General features: G+C 38.7%; 1 protein-coding gene across 1 annotated transcript; it reads right to left on the bottom strand.

The window, feature by feature from the left end:
• Positions 1-1,866: 1,866 nt before the first annotated feature.
• Tsp96F (Tetraspanin 96F) lies at positions 1,867-25,785 on the bottom strand. Its single transcript, XM_067144602.2, has 5 exons — positions 25,635-25,785; positions 18,978-19,172; positions 18,680-18,853; positions 16,194-16,424; positions 1,867-3,020 (listed from the first exon to the last, which is right to left on the bottom strand). Exons 1-5 carry the CDS (start codon positions 25,698-25,700, stop codon positions 2,868-2,870), a joined length of 819 nt encoding a protein of 272 aa, XP_067000703.1. The 5' UTR covers positions 25,701-25,785; the 3' UTR covers positions 1,867-2,867.
• Positions 25,786-26,741: the final 956 nt, after the last annotated feature.

Genomic DNA, 26,741 nt, shown 5'->3' with positions numbered 1-26,741 from the left:
AGCATGTTTAATTTGGACTGGAGAATTATTATCAATACACATGGATAAATTACAAAGAAATAATGAGAAGTAAAGAGTGCCATAGACCTACACCACCACTTAGCTTAAAATGAAAGCAGAGATGAAACTGCTATCCAATTAAGCCTTGGAAGTATAAAGGACACTAGAGAGATTGTATCAGAGCTTCCCTGAGATAAGCTGCTAAAAATCAAACCTTCTACTGTGCAAGATATCATATTATGACAAACAAGGAAGATTTGAAACATGTGTTGAAAACTTACCATTCAAGCTGCTGAATGCTATGTGATAGAAAGTAATGCATACCAAGATTCATACCTTTGGACTGCTAACAAAACCTGAATTGCAATACTGAACTACATGAAAGAATTTTGAATTATGATTTTATTAACAGGTTCAGATTCAAGATTGAATACCTTCACAGACCCCATAATTAAAAATAAACTACCGAAATAACCTGTTTTAACTTGTATTCTAGAAAGCAATATAGGCTCTATAATTCATATTCCCTGCAGACATGTCAAATGTTTAGCTCTATCAGCCTTTATTTTAACTGTAAATGCAATTAAATTGCACACTGTAGAAACTATCCAAGAGCACTACCACTCCTACTTCCTCTTCTGACAAGCTGGATGGTATTTAATGATATATAGCCAGCTTACCAGGGTTTTGTTACTAAATATAAACAAGCATTCAGCAGATTACAAAAAATACACTAGTATAGTCTTTTCTTCACTGAGAAGCAAGATTCTTTCCTCAAGATACTTTCCTGAACAAAACATCATAATATTAGCCACTTTTAAATCAAGAATAATACATTTATAGAAAATGATCCCATGAAAGATAAATATGATAAACATGTTATTTGAGCCATATTGAAAAAGCCTCTACTATTCTCACACAATCTGCAATCTTTTTCCTATACCATTTTCAAACGACAAAAAAAATTCTAACACCTCTTTTGGAGGAAACCAAATTAGAATCAGCTTCCTACTTCAAGAACCTCTAAAATATAAACAAATAGTCAAGCAGCAGTAATACTCAAAAGGTCCTAGATAGTATCGAACTTTTACAATCTAGTCAGAAACCTATTCTGGGACAGCAAAATACTTCAGAATCCCAAATAAATACTTATCACACCTACTTCATTACAATACAACTAAACTTTGGAGACATGTACTCTACTAAACAAAGACCTCAGCAGAATTCAAGCAACAAAAATGAGATTCATAGGAACTATGGATCACATGACCAGAAGGGGGCAAGATCAGAAAAGAAGTGAATAAGAAGGAAGCCAGCATCAAGACCTGTTCCCAGTGTTATAAAGAAGCGCAGACTTCAATCGTATGGATATGTAAATGAGTAATGAGAATGGACAATGCAAGAACTACAAGGAAATACTTCAACTTCAAAGTGGAAGGAAAAGATTAAGAAAACATTGGATCGAGAAGGTGAAATTTTAGGAAAAACGAATCATGTGGGAAGATGTCCAAGAACAAAAATGTATCAAGATAGAAGCGGAGAGCACTTTTATATCATTCCCGGGAAACTGGAGTAGGAGAATGATGATGATCACTACCACCTTCCCATGTATATATGGGGGGTTGGTAGCACCCACAGGCTCAATCTACGACTTGGCCAAGGATGTATGACTGGATGTTCTTCCTGGTGTCACCCGAAGTCACGGGGATTCAAACCCAGAACACTTGGATAGAATTAAGTGGATTGACCAATGTTCCAGTATCCTTCTCACCTCACCTGATTAATTTAATTTAATTATGACCATGAAATGGCAAATCAGGAAGTGCATTGCATTCATCATCATCATCATCATTCTCCAACGCCAGTTTCGCGAGTGTGGTGTACAAGCGCTCGCCATCTCTTCATGTTTGCATATATCTCCTCGTCCAGGAAATCTTCCCATTTGAGACCTCTCTTCTCCTCCACAATGCATCGCATCTCATTAATATATGAAAACAGAATTTTCATGCAATACTTGTACAGTAATCGATCACACAAACTTCATGTACATACAATATGCCATACCGCCAACCACCACAGAACACTCAATAGTGAGTATGACCCTGTGAATAGGGTTGGCGCTAGGAAGGGATCCGACCGTAAAACAGGGCTTAATCCAAATTTAGCAATGACCCTAACTGGGAAAAGGCAAAAAGAAAAAAGAAGAAAGATTTTCTGTAATTTGTCACTCAATCTACTGACATGGTTATCCCACAGCACGGGGATTTCACCATACAATCATGAGGATAAGAGAACACTACCACATTTTAAATCTAGAACTGAACTGAAATTGGCTGCACGATTTCCTTACCTTCACAATACACAATGCCAATATCGATCTCTGGTACCACCTCTCACGTTGTTAATTGTGTGAGTGTGCATGCACTTGTATCATGACAACATTTCTTTTCTCTCTTGCTTATCAATTAAAGAAAAATACTTACTAGTTTAAAAGAAAGTAAAAGATTGTATAAAATTTTACGTCACTGAGTAAGATTTAAAGAGAAGAAAAATTACTCAGCTTAATAAAAGTTAAAGTAACAAGTAACTGTCACTTAATGAATCTTTGGTTTCACAAGATGGTTACAGAAAAATGAACTGAAATGAAAACTCTTCAAATGGCACTACAATTATCCACAGGTATCAAGCTGAAGCAAGAAGTTTGAGTGACACATGGCATATTCTCATCAACCAATCAACTTTCAGTCATTGGTAACTTATACACTTAAAACAGTGGGAAGAGAATACAGGAGAATTCTGTGTTGTCAAACTCCTTGCCCTTATAACTGTGAGAGTGAGAGACAGAAAGAGAGAGCGAAAGAGAGAAGTTAAGCCTTATAGCGATCTGTGGTGTGTATAGCACAGCACAGAACCAAAGAAAATATGAGTCCTAATACTTGCATGATACCTATTATGAATCCGACAACAATGACAGGCGTCTTGTATTCCTCCACAATGTTTATCAGTTTGTCGATGCAACCCTAAAACAAGACAGGATGAACAAGTAAAACACACCATTTCTCAAACTAACCCTAAAAATGACAATGAAATATGACAAATTTAATTTTGTTTCAAGTAAGTCATACAAAAAGTGCCCAACCTTCAAAAGCCAAATAAATTTCCTCTCTGTTCACATATAATCACAGATAAATTAGATCCAAATGGAGATAAAGAAAAGGGCTTGCCTAGCTGAGACAGTAAAAGTGGACTTTTGTTTACCTGTTAGGACGTGGTTTCAGAAAGGAGAGTGGTGGTGGTGATAATGGTTTTAAGAGGAAACACAACAGGGCAACCATCCTCAAACACAAATCAGAAGGAAAAGTAGTATGACACTTTGAAGAATGAAGTTATTGACAAAAGAAAGAAAAGACCCACAGAGGGCATGACAATGAAACAGTCCCTAGGTCTCGCAAATAAGATTTTTCTGAACTTGATTAGTAGGCTCATTCTTGATGATTTGGAATGCATCATCCAAAAATAACTGCCAAGTTTTGTTTAGGTATTCGCTTTTGTCCACGATGACAGATGTTACCTTTGTTGGCTCTATTATGCCTTTTCACGAGAGTTTAATCCTGATGTAAACAGGGTATGTCCACGCCTCCGCCAAAGAAAGAGCTGTGATTTGCTGAGCGTGCAGCACCAACCTCCACCCCATCAACGTCTCGTGTTCGGAAGTACAGGGCTACGCATACCATACGACAACAGTGCGAAAATCTGAACTTCTGAATAAACGACTAAACCGGGATTTTGTTCACTTAGTTTATTGAACATATTCACAATGCACTGCCTATGGTCACTTCTGAGCGGTTTTCATCTTTTGTGCTTCACTACACGCGATGGTCCTACCTCTTGCTCCATTCCTCTCACTATGGATACTGACTCCGACTGCTGCTGCAAGATGCAACTCCTTATCTCCACACTGTACAACTTGGGACTTTCCCTCACTACGAGAGGACTTCCTGTATTACATCACGCCTTGTGCCTTCATTTCTCGTTATTTAATCACTATTTTGTATATAAAAATGTATATACCGGTATATATGACAACCATTTGATTATGTACTCTTCCAAACTCTCTAAATGTAATAAAGTAAAATAAAATAAAATTAATGCCACGTACTACTTTCCTTCGAGCTCGCACACAGTCGAGTGAGTGCGACTGTTGCTTCTCCAATCAACTACGTGTTATGTCCATGTGCAAAAGCAACGTGCTCCCCCTATTTGTTTACATCAGGATTGAACTCTCGTGAAAAGACATAGTTATTAAGAGGTGCTTATTTCTGATTTTTTCTTTGAATTCTTAAAGTTGTTTGTTGTTAATGTCATTATATATATAATTCGCTGGGGCCATCAAGGACCACGTTAAGTCTTGTTGCATTTGACACTAAACTTGGCCTTCTTTAGAGCCCAAATTTCTCTCATTCTTTGTGAGTGGGCCTGCTTACGCTCCTCTGTCCAAGGGGCACCGTGTCTTCTCTTCGGTTGCTCGTCTCGGTTTAGCCCGTTCTTCAATATTTTCTTGCGGAAGAGATCTCTGTTAAGGGCGTCTTCAGCTGAGATATGTAGCATTTGCAGGTCGTCTTTGGTATTTCTAAACCAGGGAATTGTGGTTTTGGGGTTTGAATAAAATAAGTGAAAGATTTCTTTAGTTAACTTTCTTCCGTCCATTCTTTTCAGATGACCGTAAAATCGTGCCCGTCTTTTTCTGATTGTGTCGGTAATTTTCTCTATTTTGCTGTAGACTTCATTGTTGGATCTCTTTTGATGGATTCCATTTCTGTACTTTGATCCCAAGATTCCTCTCACAATTTTGCGTTCTCTTTTCTCCAGTTCTTCAAGGAGTCCTTTGTTGGCATTTAGTGACAGGGTTTCGGCTGCATATAGAACTACTGGCTTCAGAACTGTTTCATAGTGACGTATCTTGGTGTTTTGGGAAAGGCATTTTTTGTTGTAGATTGTGCGAGATGTTTATTATTATAATAGTTTTTGGAGACTACTGGTATAGTTAGATAATCTTTGACTTCATATCTTACTTCGTTGGAGCATTCGACACAAAGTTTGTTCATAGCTAGTTCAGTTTCCATAATTATTGTGGTAAGGTTGTTGAATAACAATGTATCTGACCAACTGTGCTTCAATCCCCTGTTCAATATATCGAGTTCTGTTTCATTGAATGTTGTATTCGATAAATTTTTGATTGGGGGATGAAATTCTAATTTAGATAGATAGATAGATAATGCCTTTATTGGTGGCGAAGTTAGGGCTCAAGGCCCTCTCTTACACTTAACCACTAGACGAGTATACATGTACATAACTTATACAGTACTTACAAATACAAATAACACAAATAATATTAATAGCAAAAACAATTGTAATAATATTAAAAATGACAACAAAAGAATCCTTAATTTTAAAATACACAAAGTAAAATACACTGCAATAATCCGTTCATTCATCCCATTCATTCTTTCATTCACTCAACAATTATCCAGCAAGTCAACAGGATCTACTCAACAAATACTCGCGGCACGCCACTTTAAACTTGCGATGAGAGGGATTGTCCCTAATGTTCGCAGGTAGCAAATTCCATGCCCTGGACGCAGAGATTATAAAGGAGTAGTTGTAAGCAGCAGTGCGGTTTACAGGTATGGTAAGAGAGGAGCCAGATCTCGTATTGTGGTCATGATATGAAGAGAGGTAAGAAAAAGGTGAAGAAAGATAGTTGGGAGTATTAGTGGCAAGTATTTTGTGCAGAAGTGATAACATGTGAAATTCACGGCGCTGGTGCACTCGAAGCCACGACAATTCCTTATAATATGGTGATATGTTAGCATCATATCGCAGATTTAATATATATCTTACGCAGCTATTGAGGCTCCGGTCGAGTTTCTTGTTACTGTCGCAGGTAATTTCAGTCAACACAGTGTCACAATAGTCAAGTATAGGTAGTATAAGAGAGTGAATTAGTTGTACTTTAAGTCGAACCGAGAATGCATTGCAGAATCGCTTCAGAGGATATAAGCATTTGTGTACTTTATTACATGTGCTTATTACCTGTTGAGTCCAATTTAGGGTCTCAGTCATAATTCCTAAGTTAGTCACTGAAGTAGAGTAGGGTATGATTTCATTGTTTAAAATTATTGGAGAGATGTCCCGTTGCTTAAGGGAATATAGGTTTTTACTGGTACCAATAATAATAACTTGAGTTTTATTCGGGTTTATTAGTAAACTGTTTTCATGTCGGAATTTACTTTAGTAATTGCAGTATCAATATCACTCGTTTTTTTTTTTGTTTTTTTGTTTTTTTTGCTAGGGGCTTTACGTCGCACCGACACTCACTCAGTTTTGAATGACAGTAAATTTGTACATCATCTGCGTACACTTGCACTTTGCAGAATTTAAGAGCTTTCGATATATCATTAATTTGGATGATAAATAACAGTGGTCCCAGGACCGAACCCTGAGGGACACCGAGGGTCTTACTTTGCCACCCTGAAGTCATATTTCCCACTGTCACAAGTTGCCAGCGATTTTTAAGGTAAGAGGAAAAGAACCGTAGTGACACACTATTAAAATTTAGTTCTCGAAGTTTGTGCAGTAGTAACTGAGGGTAGACAGTGTCAAAGGCACTACTGAGGTCTAATAATGCCAGTACAGTCATGTCCCGTTGGTCCATTGCACGTCTAATATCATCTGTCACTCGTAATAAAGCTGTCGCAGTGCTATGCCCTTTCCTGAAGCCGGATTGGAAAGGATTGAGGAGAAAATGCTTGGTAAGGTATTCAGTAACTTGTGTGTGAACTAGGCGTTCAAGTACCTTGGATAGGGATGGTAGGATGGACACTGGACGATAATCTGAAGGAGAATCTAACTTGGAGCTCTTCGGGATGGGTCTAATTAGTGCATCTTTCCAAACATCTGGGAACACTCCGTTTGTCAGGCAGTAGTTAAATATATGTGTTAGTATTGGCAGAACAGCTCCCAAGATATCTTTAATCAGCGATATAGGAATGTCATCATTACCTGTGGCATTAGATGTAATAGAGTATATCACACCTTTAACTTCATTCGAAGTGATATTTCTAAAAGAGAATTGCTCATGCACAGAATGCTGTTGAAACAAGGGTAGTGAACTTTTAGGGAAGGAGGTAGAGGCTATTCTTGGCCGTGCGAAGTAATCATTTAAAGCCTCTAGTGATATGCTTGGTACATGTTGTTCTACGGTTTTACCTATACCTAACGTACGTAATTTACTCCATTTTTGTCTCGGGCGTTAGTGTTCATCAGTTCCTGAAAGTATTTATATTTAGAGTTTCTAATTAGTTGCTTTGTTCTGTTTCTCAGAATCCTGTACCGCTCAAAATCATCTGTGTCATGCGTCAGTTTGTATTGTCTGTACAGTTTGTCACGACTGGCCATAGCAGATCTTATCTCGGCCGTTAGCCACCCGGATGAATGGCGAATGATTCTTACCTGTTTCTTTGGTGCGTGCTTATCAATTATTTCCAGTACCATTGAATTGAATTAGTTTACTTTAGAGTTTATGTTCTGAAAATTACGTATACTGTCCCAAGGCAAGTTATATGCATCGTGGCGCAGTTTATTCCGGTCCATATGTCGTAAGTCTCGTATTGTAATGTAGCGTAGTTTGTACTTAGGTATTCGCGTAGAGTAACACATGTACAATAGGTCATGTGAAGAGATGCCAGGAGCAGGGATCTGTCCGTGTTTAATTACTTTCTGAGGTTGATTTGTCACAATGTCAATTAAGGTATAACTTGTGCGGTCAGAGTAATGAACGAGATTAGTAGCGTTGAGGGGTAGAACAGTCATGTTTGTGGCGAGAAATAAATTCAGTAGGTTATTCACTTCACTAGTCTGCTTTAAAAGGTCAGTGTTAAAATCACCCATGATTATAATGTCATCATATGCCGAGATAAGATTTGCTAATGCCTCTTCAAAATCATCAGTCTTGTCTTATTTTAGGTGGCTTGTATACAATCCCTATTAATATCTTTTTATGGCAGTCTAATTCTACAAACATAAATTCTGGTCGTAGTGTAAGTCTTGGGTCAGAAGTGGAAATTATCTTACATTTCAGGTCATTTCTGTAATAAAGTAGAAGCCCACCACCTATTTTGTCAGTGCGGTCATGGCGTAATATTGAGTATCTGTCAAGGTTAGCTGCCGATGACGGCATGTCTGTACGCATCCAGCTTTCACTGATTCCAATAATATGTACATTGTTCACTTCAAAAATAGCCTGTACCTCCTCCATATGAGCTAATAATGACGGACCATTTAGGTGGCAACAATGTAACGATCGCGGGTGGCTACTGAGCTGCTCTTGCAACACAAGTCCTGTTGAAGGTGATAGGGACAAAAGAGAAGGGGTGGGTGAGGGCTGTGGAGAGGAATGCAGGTCAATGGTATTACCGTTGTACTGGTCAACGAACATTTGAAACTAAGCAGTAGGACATACAATTAAACAAGAAGTAAAATGAGCTTACCCGAACAGCTTGGCGAGTAGATCCACTGACTTTCACAATCACAATCACACACACACACACAAATAAAAACTAATTAGTATACACATAATTTATTTCACTAAGTTCACATGTTCAACCTACTCCCTGCAATGTTTTTTAATTGAGCCATCGTGCATATTTGAATTTTACTTCCATCTTCCCGTAAAACACAAATGCGTCCATCTTGAGTCCAGCATTTCTGCATTCCCCATAGACCCCTTGCCTTATTAAGGATGTTTTTCTCACACTTGTGAGAGACTCGGTTAGCATGAGTCCACTGCCCTTCAAAGCTCGCTTCGCGCGCCACACTCGATCACGATCATGGTATCGAAGGAACTTGATAATGATCGGTCGATTACCATGTGAGACCACCTCAGCAGACATTCGATTACGGCGGCCCAGCCTGTGGCAGCGATCCACATCCAGAATTGAAAGTTCTATTGAGAGTTTATTTTTTAGTGTCTCTAGCATTTTGATGTAAACGTCCTCGGACGGCTGTTCCGGCACACCATGCAATAAAAGGCAGTTCCGGCGACTGTACTGTTCGGCCTCATCCAAAACGTCATCTTGTTTCTGAAGCCGATTTTCCAGAGCCTTCAACTCCCCTTTAAGTTTAGAGATGTCTTCGTTGGCCTGTTTCTTGAATGCCTGGAACTCGCCGCCAAGCGCTTGGAGCACGTTCGGTGGGTTGGCGGCACTGACTGCTGAGTCTAGGCGATCTTGAAAGTCTTTCATGGAATCTTCAAAAGCCGATATCTTCTTAGCTACTTCCTTCAGAGACATGGTGTTTACTTTTTAAGGAAGAAGGCACTTGAAAATATAACTTAGTTTACACGGATTAGCACTTTCTGCAACTTAACTTTCTATTTACGCAGGGTGTAGCAAGAGCAACTTTACTCGAACATCTCACTTGCCGCCATCTTGCCGTATTTACGCGAATAATCCCCGCATTTTTTAAAAAAATTTGATGCACGAAATTGGGGTGCAGGTTTTATTTGCGTCAATGTTGGCATTTTTTTTTTCAAAATGAGCCTTCCTAAAGTTAGAGTCCGGGGATTATTCGCGTAAATACGGTATAATTAAAATTTTTTTGGAGAAATTGGATTGGTAGTTTTAATGTTGTTGGAATGAGATTGAGATTGCTTGAGCCCGTAACTAGGACACCTAGGCAACAATCCTCGCAACATTAATCAGAACTGAGAAGATCTGATTTTTTTTAATATATATATTTTTTTTTTAATAGTGGAAGACATTTCATTTTTCTTAGATTTAAAGAGAAGTAGTGCACCACTGATAAATCCATGAAGAAAAATTAACCTGCCAACTTTGCCATTCTTTCGAAGGGGCAGGACTAGAGGTGGGGACGGAGCGAGTAATACCGATGAGTAATCCGGTTGTAGCGGTAGAGCGCACCACCGATTCCCTCCGCTTACAACTGCCAGTACTCGCGGAGGACCTGAGCACAGTGTAGCGCACAACACACGTACGAAAGTACCTGTATTCAATCTGTGTGTTTGGAATGAACGTACATATTTCCTACGCTTGTTATGTTTTGTAGATAATGTAAAGTCTGTTAGATTATATTTGTGGTGTTAGTGTGATATTTAAACTCATTCGTAGATAGTAGTTATATTTTTAGAACATTTAAAGGAATTTAAAGAAATTTTTACAGAACGTTGTTCCACAAATGTCACGAAAACCGTCGGATGCCTGGCAGTTTTTTGACATCACTGATAATAGGAAACATAGAAAATGCAAATTTTGTGGCCGCACATACGCGACGGGTGGTGGCACATCAAATATAATATAATATAATATAATATAATATAATATAATATAATATAATATAATATAATAACTGTATTTATAGAAGCATTCTACTGATAGCTGTTTGGCATTGGGACGTGTAGTAGTATGTTGTCAGATATGTTTTTGTAATCACATTTGCAAAGAAGGACATTCCAGTCAACGTTCATTTAAGTAATTACTTTTGTCATCCTGTAGATGAAATTATGTCAGTGTTTTTCATTATATTCTGATAAGATTCTTTATATTCAGGTTATTCTTCTCATTAACAGCGTACCGTACCACACGAACTTACGAAATAATTGTTAATACATTACTTTTCTGTTAACTTCCAATCCCCTTGTATACAAACCCTTTCGGTAGGTATGCACCATACTTTGTTTCACTGTTCGAATGAGTTAACTATACGAGTTACTAACATTTATTCCACATACTACCTCCTACTCCCTAGCAGTTACGTATATAACAATTATAGTGAATATATATGCAGTTATTTACAGTTGTTATGTTGTGAGAGAAGGGTATTAATAGGGGGATGCAATACCTTCGCAGTGCCGTACCTATAACGTGGGCCGATGACCTTCGATGTTAGGCCCCTTAAAACAACAAGCATCATCATCAACCTATAACGTGTTTAAACGTCCCGCGTCAGGACATTCACTCGGTAGTTCACTCGGTACTACCGGGTGATGACGTCACAACAACTGCTCCGCTCCGCTCCGTCCCCAGCACTAGGCAGGACCAAAATTTACCCACGTTTCATCCACACCACATCCAGTAGACTTTTACCCAACATTTCTCTCAAGAATGTAGTGCGAGGAGTGACAATATTCCCTCCATCTAACAATACTTTCCTAATATTGGTGGTATTGTATTCAAAACCATTACTGTGCACAACATTATTGAAAGATGATTCGCTGCCCTTAATTGTCACAGATTAAGTGTCAATTTTTTCAGTTTATTGTGTTGCAAATACATTGCCTAATTGAATCTCCTTGAAAAGAATCAATCTTGATGATGGGAAGGCTTCCAGGAGTAGACAGCAAAAGCAAAGTGCATTCCATAAATTCTTGACAAAACTTTGGCTTATCTGTAGAGCTACTACAACTCTTTCTGTGACCAGGCTGAATGGAATGAAAGGAAAATTAGAATGCTGTAAACTTTTCAATCTCGTACTTGAAAACCTGCCTGGTGACAGAAATAATTTCTATAGGATGGCCTCGTATAAGAACACCGCCGTTACCTGTGATTTCCACAAGAAACAAAAATAACAGTATTAAAGAAACTAACAAACAAATAAAAAACAAATAAAAATAGGAATAATAATATAACACAGAGATTCAAAACTGTCACACACAACACTACTGTATATGAGCAAAAGGCTAATGAGACTGTGACAACATGCTACAGAGAAGCACTGGCAATGCAGAGTGCAAGTTGTTACGTCACAACCAATAGCAACCAAGTATGATGCAATTTTACTGATTTTACCAAATCTATCTTGTCATTACTTTTCATTTCACAAAAAAAAAAAAAGAAGTACAAAAAAGTATAAAAAAGCAAAAATGGACATGGCAAAGAAGGTAAATGAAGGTGCAAATACCAAGCTAATCAATCAATACTCAATCAATACTGATCTGCATTTAGGGCAGTCGCCCAGGTGGCAGATTCCCTATCGGTTGTTTTCCTAGCCTTTTCCGAAATGATTTCAAAGAAATTGGAAATTTATTGAACATCTACCTTGGTAAGTTATTCCAATCCCTAACTCCCCTCCCTATAAATGAATATTTGCCCCAGTTTGTCCTCTTGAATTCCAACTTTATCTTCATATTGTGATCTTTCCTACTTTTATAAACGCCTTTCAAACTTATTCGTCTACTAATGTCATTCCACGCCATCTCTCCGCTGACAGCTCGGAACGTACCACTTATGATATATTAACAATTTGTTGGTAACATGTAACATACCACTTAGTCGAGCAGCTCTTCTTCTTTCTCTCAATTCTTCCCAACCCAAACATTGCAACATTTTTGTAACGCTACTCTTTTGTCGGAAATCACTCAGAACAAATCGAGCTGCTTTTCTTTGGATTTTTTCCAGTTCTTGAATCAGGTAATCCTGGTGAGGGTCCCATACACTGGAACCATACTCTAGTTGGGGTCTTACCAGAGACTTATATGCCCTCTCCTTTACATCCTTACTACAACCCCTAAACACCCTCATAACCATGTGCAGAGATCGGTACCCTTTATTTACAATCCCATTTATGTGATTACCCCAATGAAGATCTTTCCTTATATTAACACCTAGATACTTACAATGATCCCCAAAAGGAACTTTCACCCCATCAACGCAGTAATTAAAACTGAGAGGACTTTTCCTATTTGTGAAACTCACAACCTGACTTTTAACCCCGTTTATCAACATACCATTTCCTGCTGTCCATCTCACAACATTTTCGAGATCACGTTGCAGTTGCTCACAATCTTGTAACTTATTTATCACTCTATAGAGAATAACATCATCCGCAAAAAGCCTTACCTCCGATTCCACTCCTTTACTCATATCATTTATATATATAAGAAAACATAAAGGTCCGGTAACACTGCCCTGAGGAACTCCCCTCTTAACTATTACAGGGTCAGACAAAACTTCACCTACTCTAACTCTCAGAGATCTATTTTCTAGAAATATAGCAACCCATTCAGTCACTCTTTTGTCTAGTCCAATTGCACTCATTTTTGCCAGTAGTCTACCATGATCCACCCTATCAAATGCTTTAGACAAGTCAATCGCGATACAGTCCATTTGACCTCCAGAATCCAAGATATCTGCTATATCTTGCTGGAATCCTACAAGTTGAGCTTCAGTGGAATAACCTTTCCTAAAACCGAATTGCCTTCTATCGAACCAGTTATTAATTTCACAACCATGTCTAATATAATCAGAAAGAATGCCTTCCCAAAGCTTACATACAATGCATGTCAAACTTACTGGCCTGTAATTTTCAGCTTTATGTCTATCACCCTTTCCTTTGCTAGGGATAGTTTGCAATAGTTTCAAATTCATGAAATATGGGATAAAAGAGGAAACATAAATAATGAGCAACTTTAAAACTTTAAAACAGAAAGGCTTCATAAACAACTGTAGTTACACCATTTCAATTATTTCGAGGATTTCTGCATGGGTAATAACTATACAGCAAAAAACTTGGTCGTCTTCACATGTTCGTAACTACATTGAATAAATGCAGAGTGAGATGGGGATTGGACTATAACGGCAATACATGCCCTGTTTAGATAACAAAAGGCTCCACTGTTATCTGGACATTTAGGAGGTATCAGTGTTGGCTGAAAGGTATGAAAAGTAGTGGAGTGTTTACAAGCCATGACTAATAATGCACACTGTGGTAGGCAAATGAGAGAAGCAGTTGTCGAATGAAGCCACTCCTACACTTATGCTTCAAGAAGGCTACTCGCAGAGGTACGTTGCTAAAACATTAGGGGCTGCTCAGAATACAATTTGGCATCTGCAGAAATGTTTCCAGAAGACTGGAAATTCTGTCGCCGGCCCCGCGGTGTAGGGTTAGCGTGACTGCCTCTTGCCCGGAGGCCCCGGGTTCGATTTCTGGCCAGGTCAGGGATTTTTACCTGCATCTGAGGGCTGGTTTGAGGTCTACTCAGCTTACGGGATTACAATTGAGGAGCTATCTGATGGTGAGATAGCGACCCCAGTCTAGAAAGCCAAGAATAACGGCCGAGAGGATCCATCGTGCTGACCACACGACACCTCGTAATCTGTAAGCCTGAGCAGCGGTCGCTTGGTAGGCCATGGTCCTTCGGGGCTGTTGTGCCATGGGGGGGGATTCTGTCACACACCCTGGCATGAGCCACCAAAGGAAAAACAACCCCATGGCAGGATCATTTTATGCATCTAAAAGCTCTCCGAAACCAGCAAGTTACAGTATGGCCACTACAGCTGGACCTACAGCAGGCTTCTAGAGTATGAGTTAGTGACCAAACAGTCAGAAACAGGCTTCAAGAGGCCAATTTAAGATCGCAAGAACCCGCTCAAGTAACTGCACGGGACAGATGACATCATCACAGGAGAATGCATTTTGCTAGAGATTATCTGCACTGGTAGCCAAGAGAATGGCGTCTTGTGCTGTTCTCGGTTGAATTCAGTTACATGTTATATCATTCAGGTGGTTGTCAGAGTCTAGGGAAGATGTGAGGAGTGATTTCATCTAACAGATGTGCTGTATGTACCATTGCTTATAGAGGTGGATCTGTTACGATGTGGGCAAGTATAAGTCTTGACACGAAAACTGATCTCATCTGCTGCAATGGATCCTTAAACTCCTCGATGATACAGTGACAAGATCTTAGTGCCACGTGATACCTAATGCGGGACCAATTGGAACAATGCATCCAAATGAAAAAGCAACAATCCTAAACACTGCAAGCACCAGAAGATTCCCGTTTGGAAGAAAGGGGACACCGGCCTGAACTTTGTTTATGACACTTTGTTAAACAACTTCATATATTGGGTGTCCACAGTGCTTTTCATTTCAATTCTTAATTGTTGCAAAGAAAGTGTTTTGTTTTCATTGTGTATGTGTTTTCATTTCATTATGTATGATGGTGGAATGAGTTCTTGGTTCAAGGTACTTACAGGGGTTTGAGAAGGATGTAATTTTTCACCTTTATTGTTCATAGTTTACAAGGTTCATCTACTGGAATGTATGAAGTGGCAGGGAGAGATTCAGTAATACGGAAATATAGTAAGCAGTGTGGCCTATGCCGACAACTTTGTCTTGATGGCAGATTGTGCTGAAAGCCTGCAGACAATTATCTTGGAATTTGCAAATAAGTACAATGATTATGATGTGAAAATTAACATTTCCAAGACTGAAGTGATGTCAGTACGGAACAAGCCTAAGAATTGAATGTCAGGTTGGAAATTCAAAACTGGAATGGGAAGATCATTTCAAGTATTTAGGATGTGCATTTCCCAGTGGTAGTATAGTAAGTAATGTAGTGAGCTTGCAGTTGCTATCAACAACATTCTGTAAGAAAGAAGTAAGGTCCCGGACATAACTATCTTTACACAGGTCCGTTTTCAGATCAACTTTGCTGTATGAGAGCGAAAGCTGGATGGATTCAAGATATCTTATTCATAACATGGAAGTAGCAAGAATGATTGTTGGTACAAACAGGTGATCACAATGGCAAGAGGGTACTCTTAATGAGGAGATGAAGGCCAAGTTTGGAATGAACTCTATGGATGAAGCAGTATGCATAAACTGGTTTCAGTGGTGGTCATGTGATGGAGGACGACAGGTTACCTAGGAAAATAATGGACTCTGTCAGAGAGGGTTAAGAGGTTTAGTAAATTCTAAGAGGCTTGCAGACTAAATACTGAAAGGCATAACGGTTTATAATGATGAATGTATGTGTTTGTATATCATAGAGGTATGAATATTTAAAAAAAGCGACCAAATTTATTTTTTGGGCAGTGCATCTTTTTATTAGTCACAGGACCACCTTAATGGATAAGAAATCTAACTACAGGACATTCTTTTTAATTTCAAGGATGATAGAATTATTAAATCAAGCACTTAAATTATTTCTTCTTATGGAATTTTCACTGTATTTACAAAAAAGAATTATCAAGAGAAATATCACTAAATACGTGAAAAAAGAAAATAGTAAACTAGGTCTTAATATGTGGATGAAAAGTTGCTCTTATACGCCTTGTTTAACCAGAAGGACTAGAAAAATATTAGGCTACAGTAGGCAGTAAAATACAATTTCTTACCTCAGAATACATTTGGCCAGAGATGCGAGCAACATAACCAACATTCCGTCCAAGGATACAAGATGTATCAGTCTCTTTACCACGGCAGCAACTGGCTGGGACATTAAATATTGGCAAGATGGCACTGGCAGCTAGTTCAATGGGATTCTTCACCCCCTGTTTGTCAACATTTGTCTTATCGAACTTGCTTCCTTTCCAATCCAAGTAGCTTTCAGCTCCACAGCACTGCAGCTGTAATATTTTTTTAAAAATACATGAAATAGGCCTACTAGAAATTTTAAAAATGTTAAGATTTTTATTCTTTCTTTTTTGTTGCTATTTTGCTACTGCACCAACTGAGAGAGGTCTTATTGCAATGACAGGATAGGACAGGTCTAGAATAGAGAAGGAAGCAACCATGGCCTTAATTAAGGTATAGTCTGGTGTGAAAATCTGAAACCATGGAGAAACATTTTCAAGGCTGCTAACAGTGGGGTTCGAACCCAGTAGCTCCCAAATGTAAGCTAATGGCTATACACCTAGAAACACATGACCTACTCGCTCAGTAATCTCCACGGTACAATTCAATTATCCTTACATTACACTGTTGAACTACTGCCTCGTATTGGTTTAATGCCGTTTTACTCTATCATAGTCTATAAATACACAGTTGAAAAAAAATTACGGGAACATGCTTTTGAACATATGCCATGCTCCACAAAATAATACCTCACACCCAAGTATATTACCACCTAAACCTTCATTTTTTACTGTTGAAATATACAAAAGAACAATGGATTCGCATTCATTTTCAGAACACAAATGGAAATGTCCAAATAGGGGTGAAAACAAAGTGATAATAGTCCTTCAGGGTGGATTTTTATCACACTTGGAGAGCTTCAGTATGGTGAATGTCCTCCACGAGCATTTATCACAGCTTGGCACCTACGTGGCATCCTCCGTATAAGTCGACGGAGGTCACGTTGCGGTATCAAGTCCCATTCTTCAATGAGAGCCTGTTTGAGGTCTTGGAGAGTCTGTGGTGGAACAGGACGCCTACGAGCACTTCTGTGAAGCCTATCCCACACATGCTCGATGGGATTAAGGTTGGGACTCGCTGCTGGCCATTCTATCTCTTGAATGTCCAGTTCTCGCAAGACAACTCTGGTGATGCGCGCTACTTGAGCCCTGGCATTGTCGTGCATGAGTACGAATTCAGGGCCAACACTGTATGCAGCAACCAACACATGCTGTAGCAGTATCTGCTCGATGTACTCTGCAGCAATAAGATTACCACGGACGACAACAAGATCCGTACAGCCATCAATATGCCACCCCACACCATCACAGAACCTTGTCAGAATCTGTCGCCTTCCTGGACAACATTTGACACGCACTGCTCACCACGGCGTCTCCATACACGTTGATGTCCATCACGCTGTGTCAGGGGAAATCTGGACTCTTCTGTGAACAACACAGGTCTCCATTGGCGATGTTGCCAGTTGACGTGGGTACGGGCAAACAGAAGGCGAGCTGCGCGATGTTGCTGCGTTAAACGGGGCACTCGAACAGGACGTCTGGGTCGTAAGGATACTTCTCTTAACCTGTTCCTTACTGACTGGTCAGACACCATGACTCCAGTGATCCTCCCGAGGTCTTGTTGCAGTTCTCTGGCAGTTGCTGAACGCCGCCGCAATGCACAGATGGTCAGATATCGGTCATTCTGTGGGGTTGTCATGCGTCCACGACCTTGTCCAACCCTCCTTGTGAACTGGCCTGTCTCACTGTAGCGATTCCACAAGCAGTGAATAACTGATGGAGGGACATTGAGATCCACAGCAACACGACGAAAAGTCCATCCTTCCTGGATCAAAGTGACGGCTCTTGAGACTTGAACCTCGTTAAGATGTCTCACGGGATGTGCTGGGAGACGTACAACGTGCTCAAATGACCGCAATAGTTGGTGTACCTCACGACGACACACGGACGCACTGCTATTCACTTTGTTCTGAGGAGTCACCTGAAAGTTTACTGCATGGGCTATGCCTACAAATGGAGTAGGCCTATAACTTCGATTTGACATACTCTGAGTAGCTAAGTCTCAAGGTATGCTGTACGACCATTTGAACCCCATCTACCAAATTAACGTTCACATACCAGACGTTACAAACCATGTTCCCCTAATTTTTTTGAACTGTGTATCAAATTACACAATTTTGATTTTCAAACAAAATAATTGGTGACACAAAAAGGAAATAAAAGCGGAGAAACTGTTGCACACTGTGAAGTTTTCACAGGAAACAAACATACCAGAGGACATTATTACTTTACAATAGTGAAAAGCTGGTTCATTTTATGGTAGAACTTATTTCACCGTTCTGTCGAGAATATTTGCACTTCAACTTAGAGAAGACTACCTTTGATTTAAATTTAACATTATGAAACAGAATTTATCTACCTAAATGTACGCCAATTTCCATGAATTCCTGTAACATTTGAGTACTTACACCTTTCTGGATTGCATCAAATGTATCAGTTCTAGATTTGATAACTCCATACTCTTCTTTAACAGTATGTTTTACATTTGCACGAAGCATTTCTTTAAGGACATCACTATTAGCGTATGCCCAGGCTGCAGCAGCAATTTCAGCCACCAGGACAATAAGAAGGAACCAGAAGAACTAGAAGATAAAATATGTATCACAGGGTTGTATTTTTAACACTTGCACCATAAATTCATCAAATCAAACAGAAATCTAACTCATAACTGTAAAAATTTTACATCATATTTTTCTGTTAACTTACGGCAACCAACATACAAGTTGACTCCTTGAATGCTCCACAGCAACCCAGGAAACCAACAATAAAAAGTACTGCTCCAGTTACGAGGAAAATGCCAAGTCCTATATTATAATGAGCTTCTTCTTGCGTAACACTCAAGTAGAATGAGCTGTCTGTCAATAACCATATTGACAAAATCAGAATTGCAAGACCAGCAAGCTGGAATGAGAAAATATTTTACACAAATAGCTATTATAATCCGATGCTATCAGTCTTATTACAAGTGATGAATTTTACTATTAATTGAATTGCTATTAATCTTCTGCGGAGTGCAACTCTGCATTTCATTATTTTTTGTATCACTGGCGTACAAAACGAGTAGAAGGGGCTAACTTCTTATCTCTATCAGAATGCACAACTGTGTGGGTTCATATTTTAATATGTCTGAACATATTTGAAGTTTTTTTGGCACGAGACCAGACTGCAGTGCTTGTGTGGGACATGTAGCATGTACTTCAGTATTTATTTAGCGCTTGACCACAAGGGTGCACGAAGAAGAGTTTAAAAATACAGTTGATCGGCAAGATGGCGGGAAGCCAAAAGTACTTTTTTTTTTTTTTTTGCTTTACGTCGCACTAACACAGATAGGTCTTATGGCGACGATGGGATAGGAAAGGCCTACGAGTTGGAAGGAAGCGCCCGTTGCCTTAATTATGGTACAGCCCCGGCATTTGCCTGGTGTGAAAATGGGAAACCACGGAAAACCATCTTCAAGGCTGCCGACAGTGGGACTCGAACCCACTATCTTCCAATTACTGGATACTGGCCGCACTTAAGCGACTGCAGCTATCGAGCTTGGTAAAAGTAAGTACTTGCCTAATTGCATTCATATTACTTTACTGAATATCATAATGTAATTAATAAAGTGTGCAAATTGGTTAGTGAACGTAAATTGTAAAGATACATTATTGTACATGAGGTTTTGAATATTGATATGCACAATTATGCGGGCTAGGTTTCACTACAGGCAATCCATATGGGAGTGCTGAGTGCTGGCCCCAAAAAGACTGTAAAAGCAAAACTCGTACTCTATGTACGAAATGTAATGTATAAGATTTTAGTTTTTTTTTTTTTTAATTTTTTTTTTTTTTTCATTCCACACTGTAAAATAGAACATTTGATCATGTGTATGTTCACATGTACTGACCTTTTTTGTAAGGGGTGAATTAAGTCCTGATACGCACAATTAAATGGGTGCTGTTTTTTCAGATGATGGTTTTTATTTTGTAAAATAAACTATAAATATATGTACTTGAGAGAATTTTAGTCAGTTTTTGATACACAAAAAAATTTACACCTCCAGTTTTCTTTCAGGCCTGAAAGGGTTATAGTTTCCCCATGCAACAATACAATCATGATGATGGTGTAAAAATGTCTCACTCATCACCAAACTGCTGCTTGTAGAGTTTTATATTGTCACCTGCAGACCTGCGGAGTCTCAGTCCACAAGGGTGTATTGACAACTTTTAAGTCATGCTCATGTTTTTTTTGTGAGTCATGCACTTTTCCATTATATAATGTACATATTAACTTCAGGTAGTAATGGGCTTATTTTGACATTTTCAATCCGTGATTATTTGTAGTCTGATAAACACAATATAAAAATGAGCTATTAACAATGACTGTGTCCTCTTTCCAGGCAGTTACTGCAATTTATTCTGAGAGCTACAGAAATCGAACAGTGGTTGGATGATGAAGTTGGCGTGAGTGATGGTAGAGATCGAGACGCCATGAATGATGGTGATCATAATTCTGGAAGCGAACAGTCCACATGTGAAGAGGAAGTGACAAAGTGAGCAGCATGAAAAGGACACATTGGAACCACTGGCCTGTAATGAACTGTAACAGAAGGGTCAGGCTACCTCAACATAATTTTATAAAACACTCGTAGTAGTACAAGTTGCCAAGAAAACTAAGATGCCAATTGAAACACTGCAACTATTTTTAACTGATAAAATGTTAGAAGAAATCTTAACATGCACAAACGTTATGTGTCAATGATTAGTTCAAAATTATCTTGATCCCGAGATGCAGTTCATACCAATCTTGTTGAGATGAAGGCATGTTCAGGTCTTTTGTCTTTTGGTGGGGCATGAAGTCTCCCACACGAATCTGTAGGATCTCTGGGAAAACGGTGATACAGGTAATTAATATTTCAGGCCAACAATGGTCATGAGAAGCTTCCTGTGAAAAGTTTCAAATTTGATTTCAACACCCAAAACCAGCGTAAAATGACGGACAAACTAGCTGTGGTGAAACACTTAGCAGATAAGTCAATTGGTAACTGTAGGAAACACTACAGTTTGTCAGAACTAGTGACCACTGAAGAAATGCTAATGGAATTTAGAGGTAGATGCAACTTCCATCGATACATTTTGTCCAAGCCGGCTAAGTAAAGGATGAAGATTTTTGCACTTGCCGATTCAAACATGTATGAAACAAGTAATATGGAGATACTATGAAAGACAGCCTGAAGGCCAATACCAGTGTGAAAACACGCCACACCAAATTATAAAAAGGTGGGTTAAACCCATATACAAAAAGTGGTAAAACTATTACTTGCAACAACTGGTTTGTGTCTGTTCCTCTTGCTTAAGATGTGCTTGAAAATGAACTTCTTGGAAAGATTTGCAAGAATAAGCATAAAATTTCTCCTTTCATGACATCTAAGAACCAGCCAGTGGAACCGAACATATTTGCTTTCAGGAAAATTCTACTCTGTGTCACACAAGTCAAGCTACTTTCCATGAAGACGACTATTCCGATTGATCAAAACCCTCAATGGTTACCTTCCATAATGATATCAAGTAGGAGGTTGATAAGGCGGGCGAGATGAAATGCACTGGCTCCGTGGCAAGAATATCACATTAATAGACTTTTGTTATGTTCTCTTTCCTACATATTACTGGTATAAATGCCTATACAATTATCAAAGACAAGAGAATCCCAACAGCACAATCGCAAGCACCTCCTCACTAGCTACTTGAAATCGAAGGTTTAACTTTTAACACATCCCAACTACAATCAAGCTACGTCTTCAGGAAATCTTGGGACTTCCTCATGTACAGGCTCCATAGAGACTGAGTAGAATCGACCTGAAGGTGATGCGATTTCTGCGATTGGAAGAAAACAGACCAATAAAGTTCCAGTGCAAAGCTTGTGAAAAGTATTTACATCTGCCTAGAGAACATGCTGTCACAACAGAGCACATGTTATGATCAACAATGATGAATAAGCCTGAATGAGTTGTTGTAGCTTTTAAAATTCATGGTAATTGAATTAATCAGAGTATTTATTTGTCTGTAACTGATGTGGAAGATTGAAAGGTACATAAAAGTCTCTGAACTTGTTTCTGTAAAAATCCTTGACCTTTCTACTGAATAAATGTTATGTCTTTTGGATATGTTGTTTTAAGCCAAAATCAGATGGGGAATAGCCAATGAGACTGATTTGACGTTTCCCTGTTATTTGTACCCTTCTCCACATCCTGTTAGATGTTCACGTCAAGTGTTTTTCACAATAAATTTTGTTTAGATCATATGTACATTAATGTAGAAATGCCTGGTTGATAGTTCAGATTAATTATTATGTCAATTTATAATTGGTTTAGCTAAGTCCTGCAAACTGCACCAAACATTTTGAAATAATCCTAAAGAATAGAAATTGTGATGTAAATATTGTTTATGTATCAATTTATGTGAATATAAATAAAATCAAAATAAAGTAATTAAAATGTACCCTAGATGAGCAAAACAGAAATAAGAAATGAAAAGAAAGTAAGCTTAAAAACAGTTGTGGACTGTAAGCCCATAAGTATAGTGATGTTATCATAGGATATAATAATTATTATACTGATATTATGGCTGGACGTGCTTTTAACATAAGGTCAAAATACTGAAATATTAGACAGTCCATAGGCTATCTGATAAAAAGTCTGAAAATTAATATTCCTACAATATACAAAGGTACTTCTAAAAATAAGTTAACGAGAGCTTGCATGGAGAAAATTTATTTTATAGACAGAAGTATGTCCACACAGTAGTAGGGCACCGATACACTTTACTATTCAACTCTTGTTCCGATGGTTCACCAAGGCATCAATGCTGGTAGGAAAGAAATCTGCATCCAGTCCCTGAAGCCATGTCATGACAGCAGCTTAAACAGTTTTATCATCACTGAATTGCTTACCACCCACCACTCAGCCTTCTCGTATACCAATGTCACCATAAGACCTATCTGTGTAAGTACGACTTAAAGCAACTTGTAAAAAAAACTGACCGATAACGAAATATATAATAGATTTTAACTGTCACGTCATAATTATGTTTATGGAAGCTATAAGGCTATAAATCATTTTATTCATGCTGAGTGAGATGTTAGTTTAGGGGGAGGCCTCAAATTTAATTCTCAAATATTTATATTATTAGTGGTCCTATCGATAAATACCACATAACTTAAGTTATATAAAATTAAATTTCCAATCATTTATGTCTTATACATTTTTACCGTACCAGTTATGATAACACAGATATTCATGAATTTGTATTTTTGTTGCTAAGTCTATATCAACGCCGAGCCACGAGAAAATGGGTTAACAGAATTTAATTAAAATCGGTATATAGAGTCGGGGAGTAAGAAACCACAGACTAAGCTCTAAAGAACTATATTCACCCTGGATGAAATTGTAGTTTAGGGGAAGGCACACCAAATTTAATTTTTATGTACCTATATTAGGGTCCTATCGAAAAGTACTAAACAAATACAATTTCTGTTCATTTATGTTTCATTCAGTTTTACCATACCGACTATAAGAGTGGTATTTCAGAGTTGGAAGAAAACTAAATATGAAGGCCTACAATATCAAAAACCTGTAACATTTCATTGACCATTGTTGGCTGTGATGTTCTTTGTCTCTTATGCTGCCACTCAAGTTCGATAGATAGGATTACTGCTGCGTACCGAGTATAGCAATCTGACTATTAGTGGGAAATAGCTGGGGAGTTGGAAAACTTTCTTCTTTAGCATGCCATTCCTCTGGTTCATACATTTTCTGATACTGCTGGTACATAACACACTGGTTCATCATAGTATTCCAGCTATTCGATCCCTACTCTGATGTACTGTTTTGAATGAGAAGTGAGCACACTCTGCCTAAGGCAGAGGCTCGCTTAGTAGTAGTAGTAGTAGTAGTAGTAGTAGTAGTAGTACCTGGTCTAGAATTACAATTATTTTCACTAAATAACAAAATTAAACCCTGAAAAGAGCAGTTTCTAAAGAAAAGCTTCTTCCTCTTCACTTTTATTAAATTTTCCATTAATTTTATTCAAAATTAGCAGTGAAGAGGGGGTTTCTCCTCTGGCTTGGAGGAAAAATTTGTCTCCAAGTTATAGATTTTTCTGCTGCCGGTACTCCTCGGAAACAGATTAGTAAAAGGGCATAGTTTTTTGCCCTGGGACTCTCCAGTATTCGACGCCCCCCCCCCTCCCCCCCCCCCCCCCCCCAAAAAGACTAAGAGTGTTCACAGATCACAGCTGTCTGCGGCTTGGTCATTCCAGCTCTGGAAATTTGGACCGTTAGATCGGCAGCGTAGTACTGTTCGTTAAAAGTGATAAAATGTGTGGTTTTTCATTTGATCGAGTATTTCATATGAAGGCATTGCTTTTAATCGTGCCATTCCTACTGATGTCATTTAAATGACCTATGTTCATTTCAGTTTGGAAAACCACTAGCACAGTCTTTCTGACCATGTAAAAAGGTAGGTGGAGAGTGAGTGTCTGCCATTATAATGGAAACTCCCCAACCTGATTGTGACTGATGGTAAGCAAGCAGGCCCACCTTTACAATGAAAATTCCTTAACCCAGTCCTCATATGAGAAAAGACGTTTGGTGACTTCACGGTCGCATTTCTAGGGTAACATTAAGAGCTATGCAATTTAATACAATCTTGCTCACAACGTGTATTCTGTATACATTGTAGTATTCCGTAGCAAGGCATGGGTACATCAGCTAGTATAAGATACAGGTATTAAACTTGATAACTTAACAGCAAAGACTTCATTGTATGCAAACAACTGTCACGTTTAGTGTAACAATTACAACAAAAGTCAGAAATATTACAGCACGTACACGTTCTGAAGACCAAACAGGCAAACCTAAAATAAATGTACTCAGGGTTCATACATTGAAAGTTAAAGAACAATAAATTCCTGACAATAGTGAATAAAAAGGGTCATAACAAATCATTGGAAAAGAAACAAGGGAACACGCAGTGGCCCAAGAATAGGGAATAAGATTTTTCTTCATGTTCTTAAGACCTAACCAATCGTCCCTCCCTCACGGTGTTCAACCCCAGAACCTTACAATAATATTTTTCACTCCTCATGCAACACATTTCCAAGAAAATGGAGCAACGATTTTACTATTCCAACATATAAATAACATCCTCAGTGGGATTATTGAATAAAACTACAAAAGAAATAAAATTAAATTTACAAAAAACTGTAAACGCCCTCAGTAGGTACTTCCCGAATGCTAAAATGATTTTGTTTTCTTCTATTTCCAGAAACAGAACAAACTGCTATAAAATCATAACTTACTCCAAATTAACACTTTTACACTCACCCAAAAGAATAAGTTCACAAGAACGACAAGATATTTAAGAATTGCGTAGCAGCCAGAAAGTCCCATGATTTAAACGTTTCTCACAAGACGTAGACACAAACTCGTTTAAAGTACAAAAAACAAATGATGCTAAGGAAGCTTCTGCATAAAAAATTATACAGGATATCCCCTGTCCACTTCTCAGCAGTACTACGCGGTAGTACTATGAGTCACAACTAAACTCGGGTTCTATTACTCAATACGTCAGTGGTGGATCTCACCGGACACCGGACGCAGTAGTTAATGGCGACGAGCTAAGTAGTATAAACAATGTCGCCAAGCGAAAGAAACGAATATTCCCATAATTTTGTAAATACAGATTTGTAAGTGTTACTCCGAATAATCCTGTATGTTCGTATTGTAATAGATATACGGAATGAATTTACCAAACTACAGCGTATTCTCCTCCTAAAAAAAGTGGAAAAAACCCGGGAGCCGGTTCAGTCCTTTTATGCATGCATACAAAATTCAAAAAAAAAAAAAAAAAAAAAAAAAGAGTCCCTGAGATTCAAAGTACTACCCGTATGTCTCGTTTCGCATAAAACAAATTGGTGGTGGAGGTGGTGATTATTGTTTAAAGAGGATAAATCCACTATTAACACTAATCAGAGCGAGAAATGGAAGGGGTCCGACACTTCCAGAAATGAAGGTATTGACCACAAAAGACAAGGGCCAGGAAGGGCCTGAAAATGAAAAACTCCGTAGGCCTCAGAAACCTAATATCGTCGGGTCGGAAAAGAACAAGAATTAACCAAGGGAGGTCGGATAGGATAGATGAAAGTGAGGAGCCTGTCACAAGTAAGAGAAAGCAATGCCAGGACTCAGCTAAGGCCCCCCTGGTCTCTAACCCACTCTCCCAAACCGAGAGCCCTTGAGACCCCTTTTAGTCGCCTCTTACAACAAAGCACAGGATACCATGGGTATTATTCTACCACCCCCACCCACAGGGGGGTCGCATAAAACAAACCGATTACCGTATTTCTAAGGTCAGAATCAAATAAATCACTACTGATCTGCATTTAGGCAGTCGCCCTAGTGGCAGAGTGAGTCCCTATCTGTTGTTTTCCT

This window comes from Anabrus simplex, chromosome 3 (genome assembly GCF_040414725.1).
Source record: "Anabrus simplex isolate iqAnaSimp1 chromosome 3, ASM4041472v1, whole genome shotgun sequence".
Taxonomy (NCBI): Eukaryota; Metazoa; Arthropoda; class Insecta; order Orthoptera; family Tettigoniidae; genus Anabrus; species Anabrus simplex.
The sequence above is the reverse complement of the archived record's forward strand: the minus strand, read 5'-3'. Positions and strand labels throughout refer to the sequence as shown.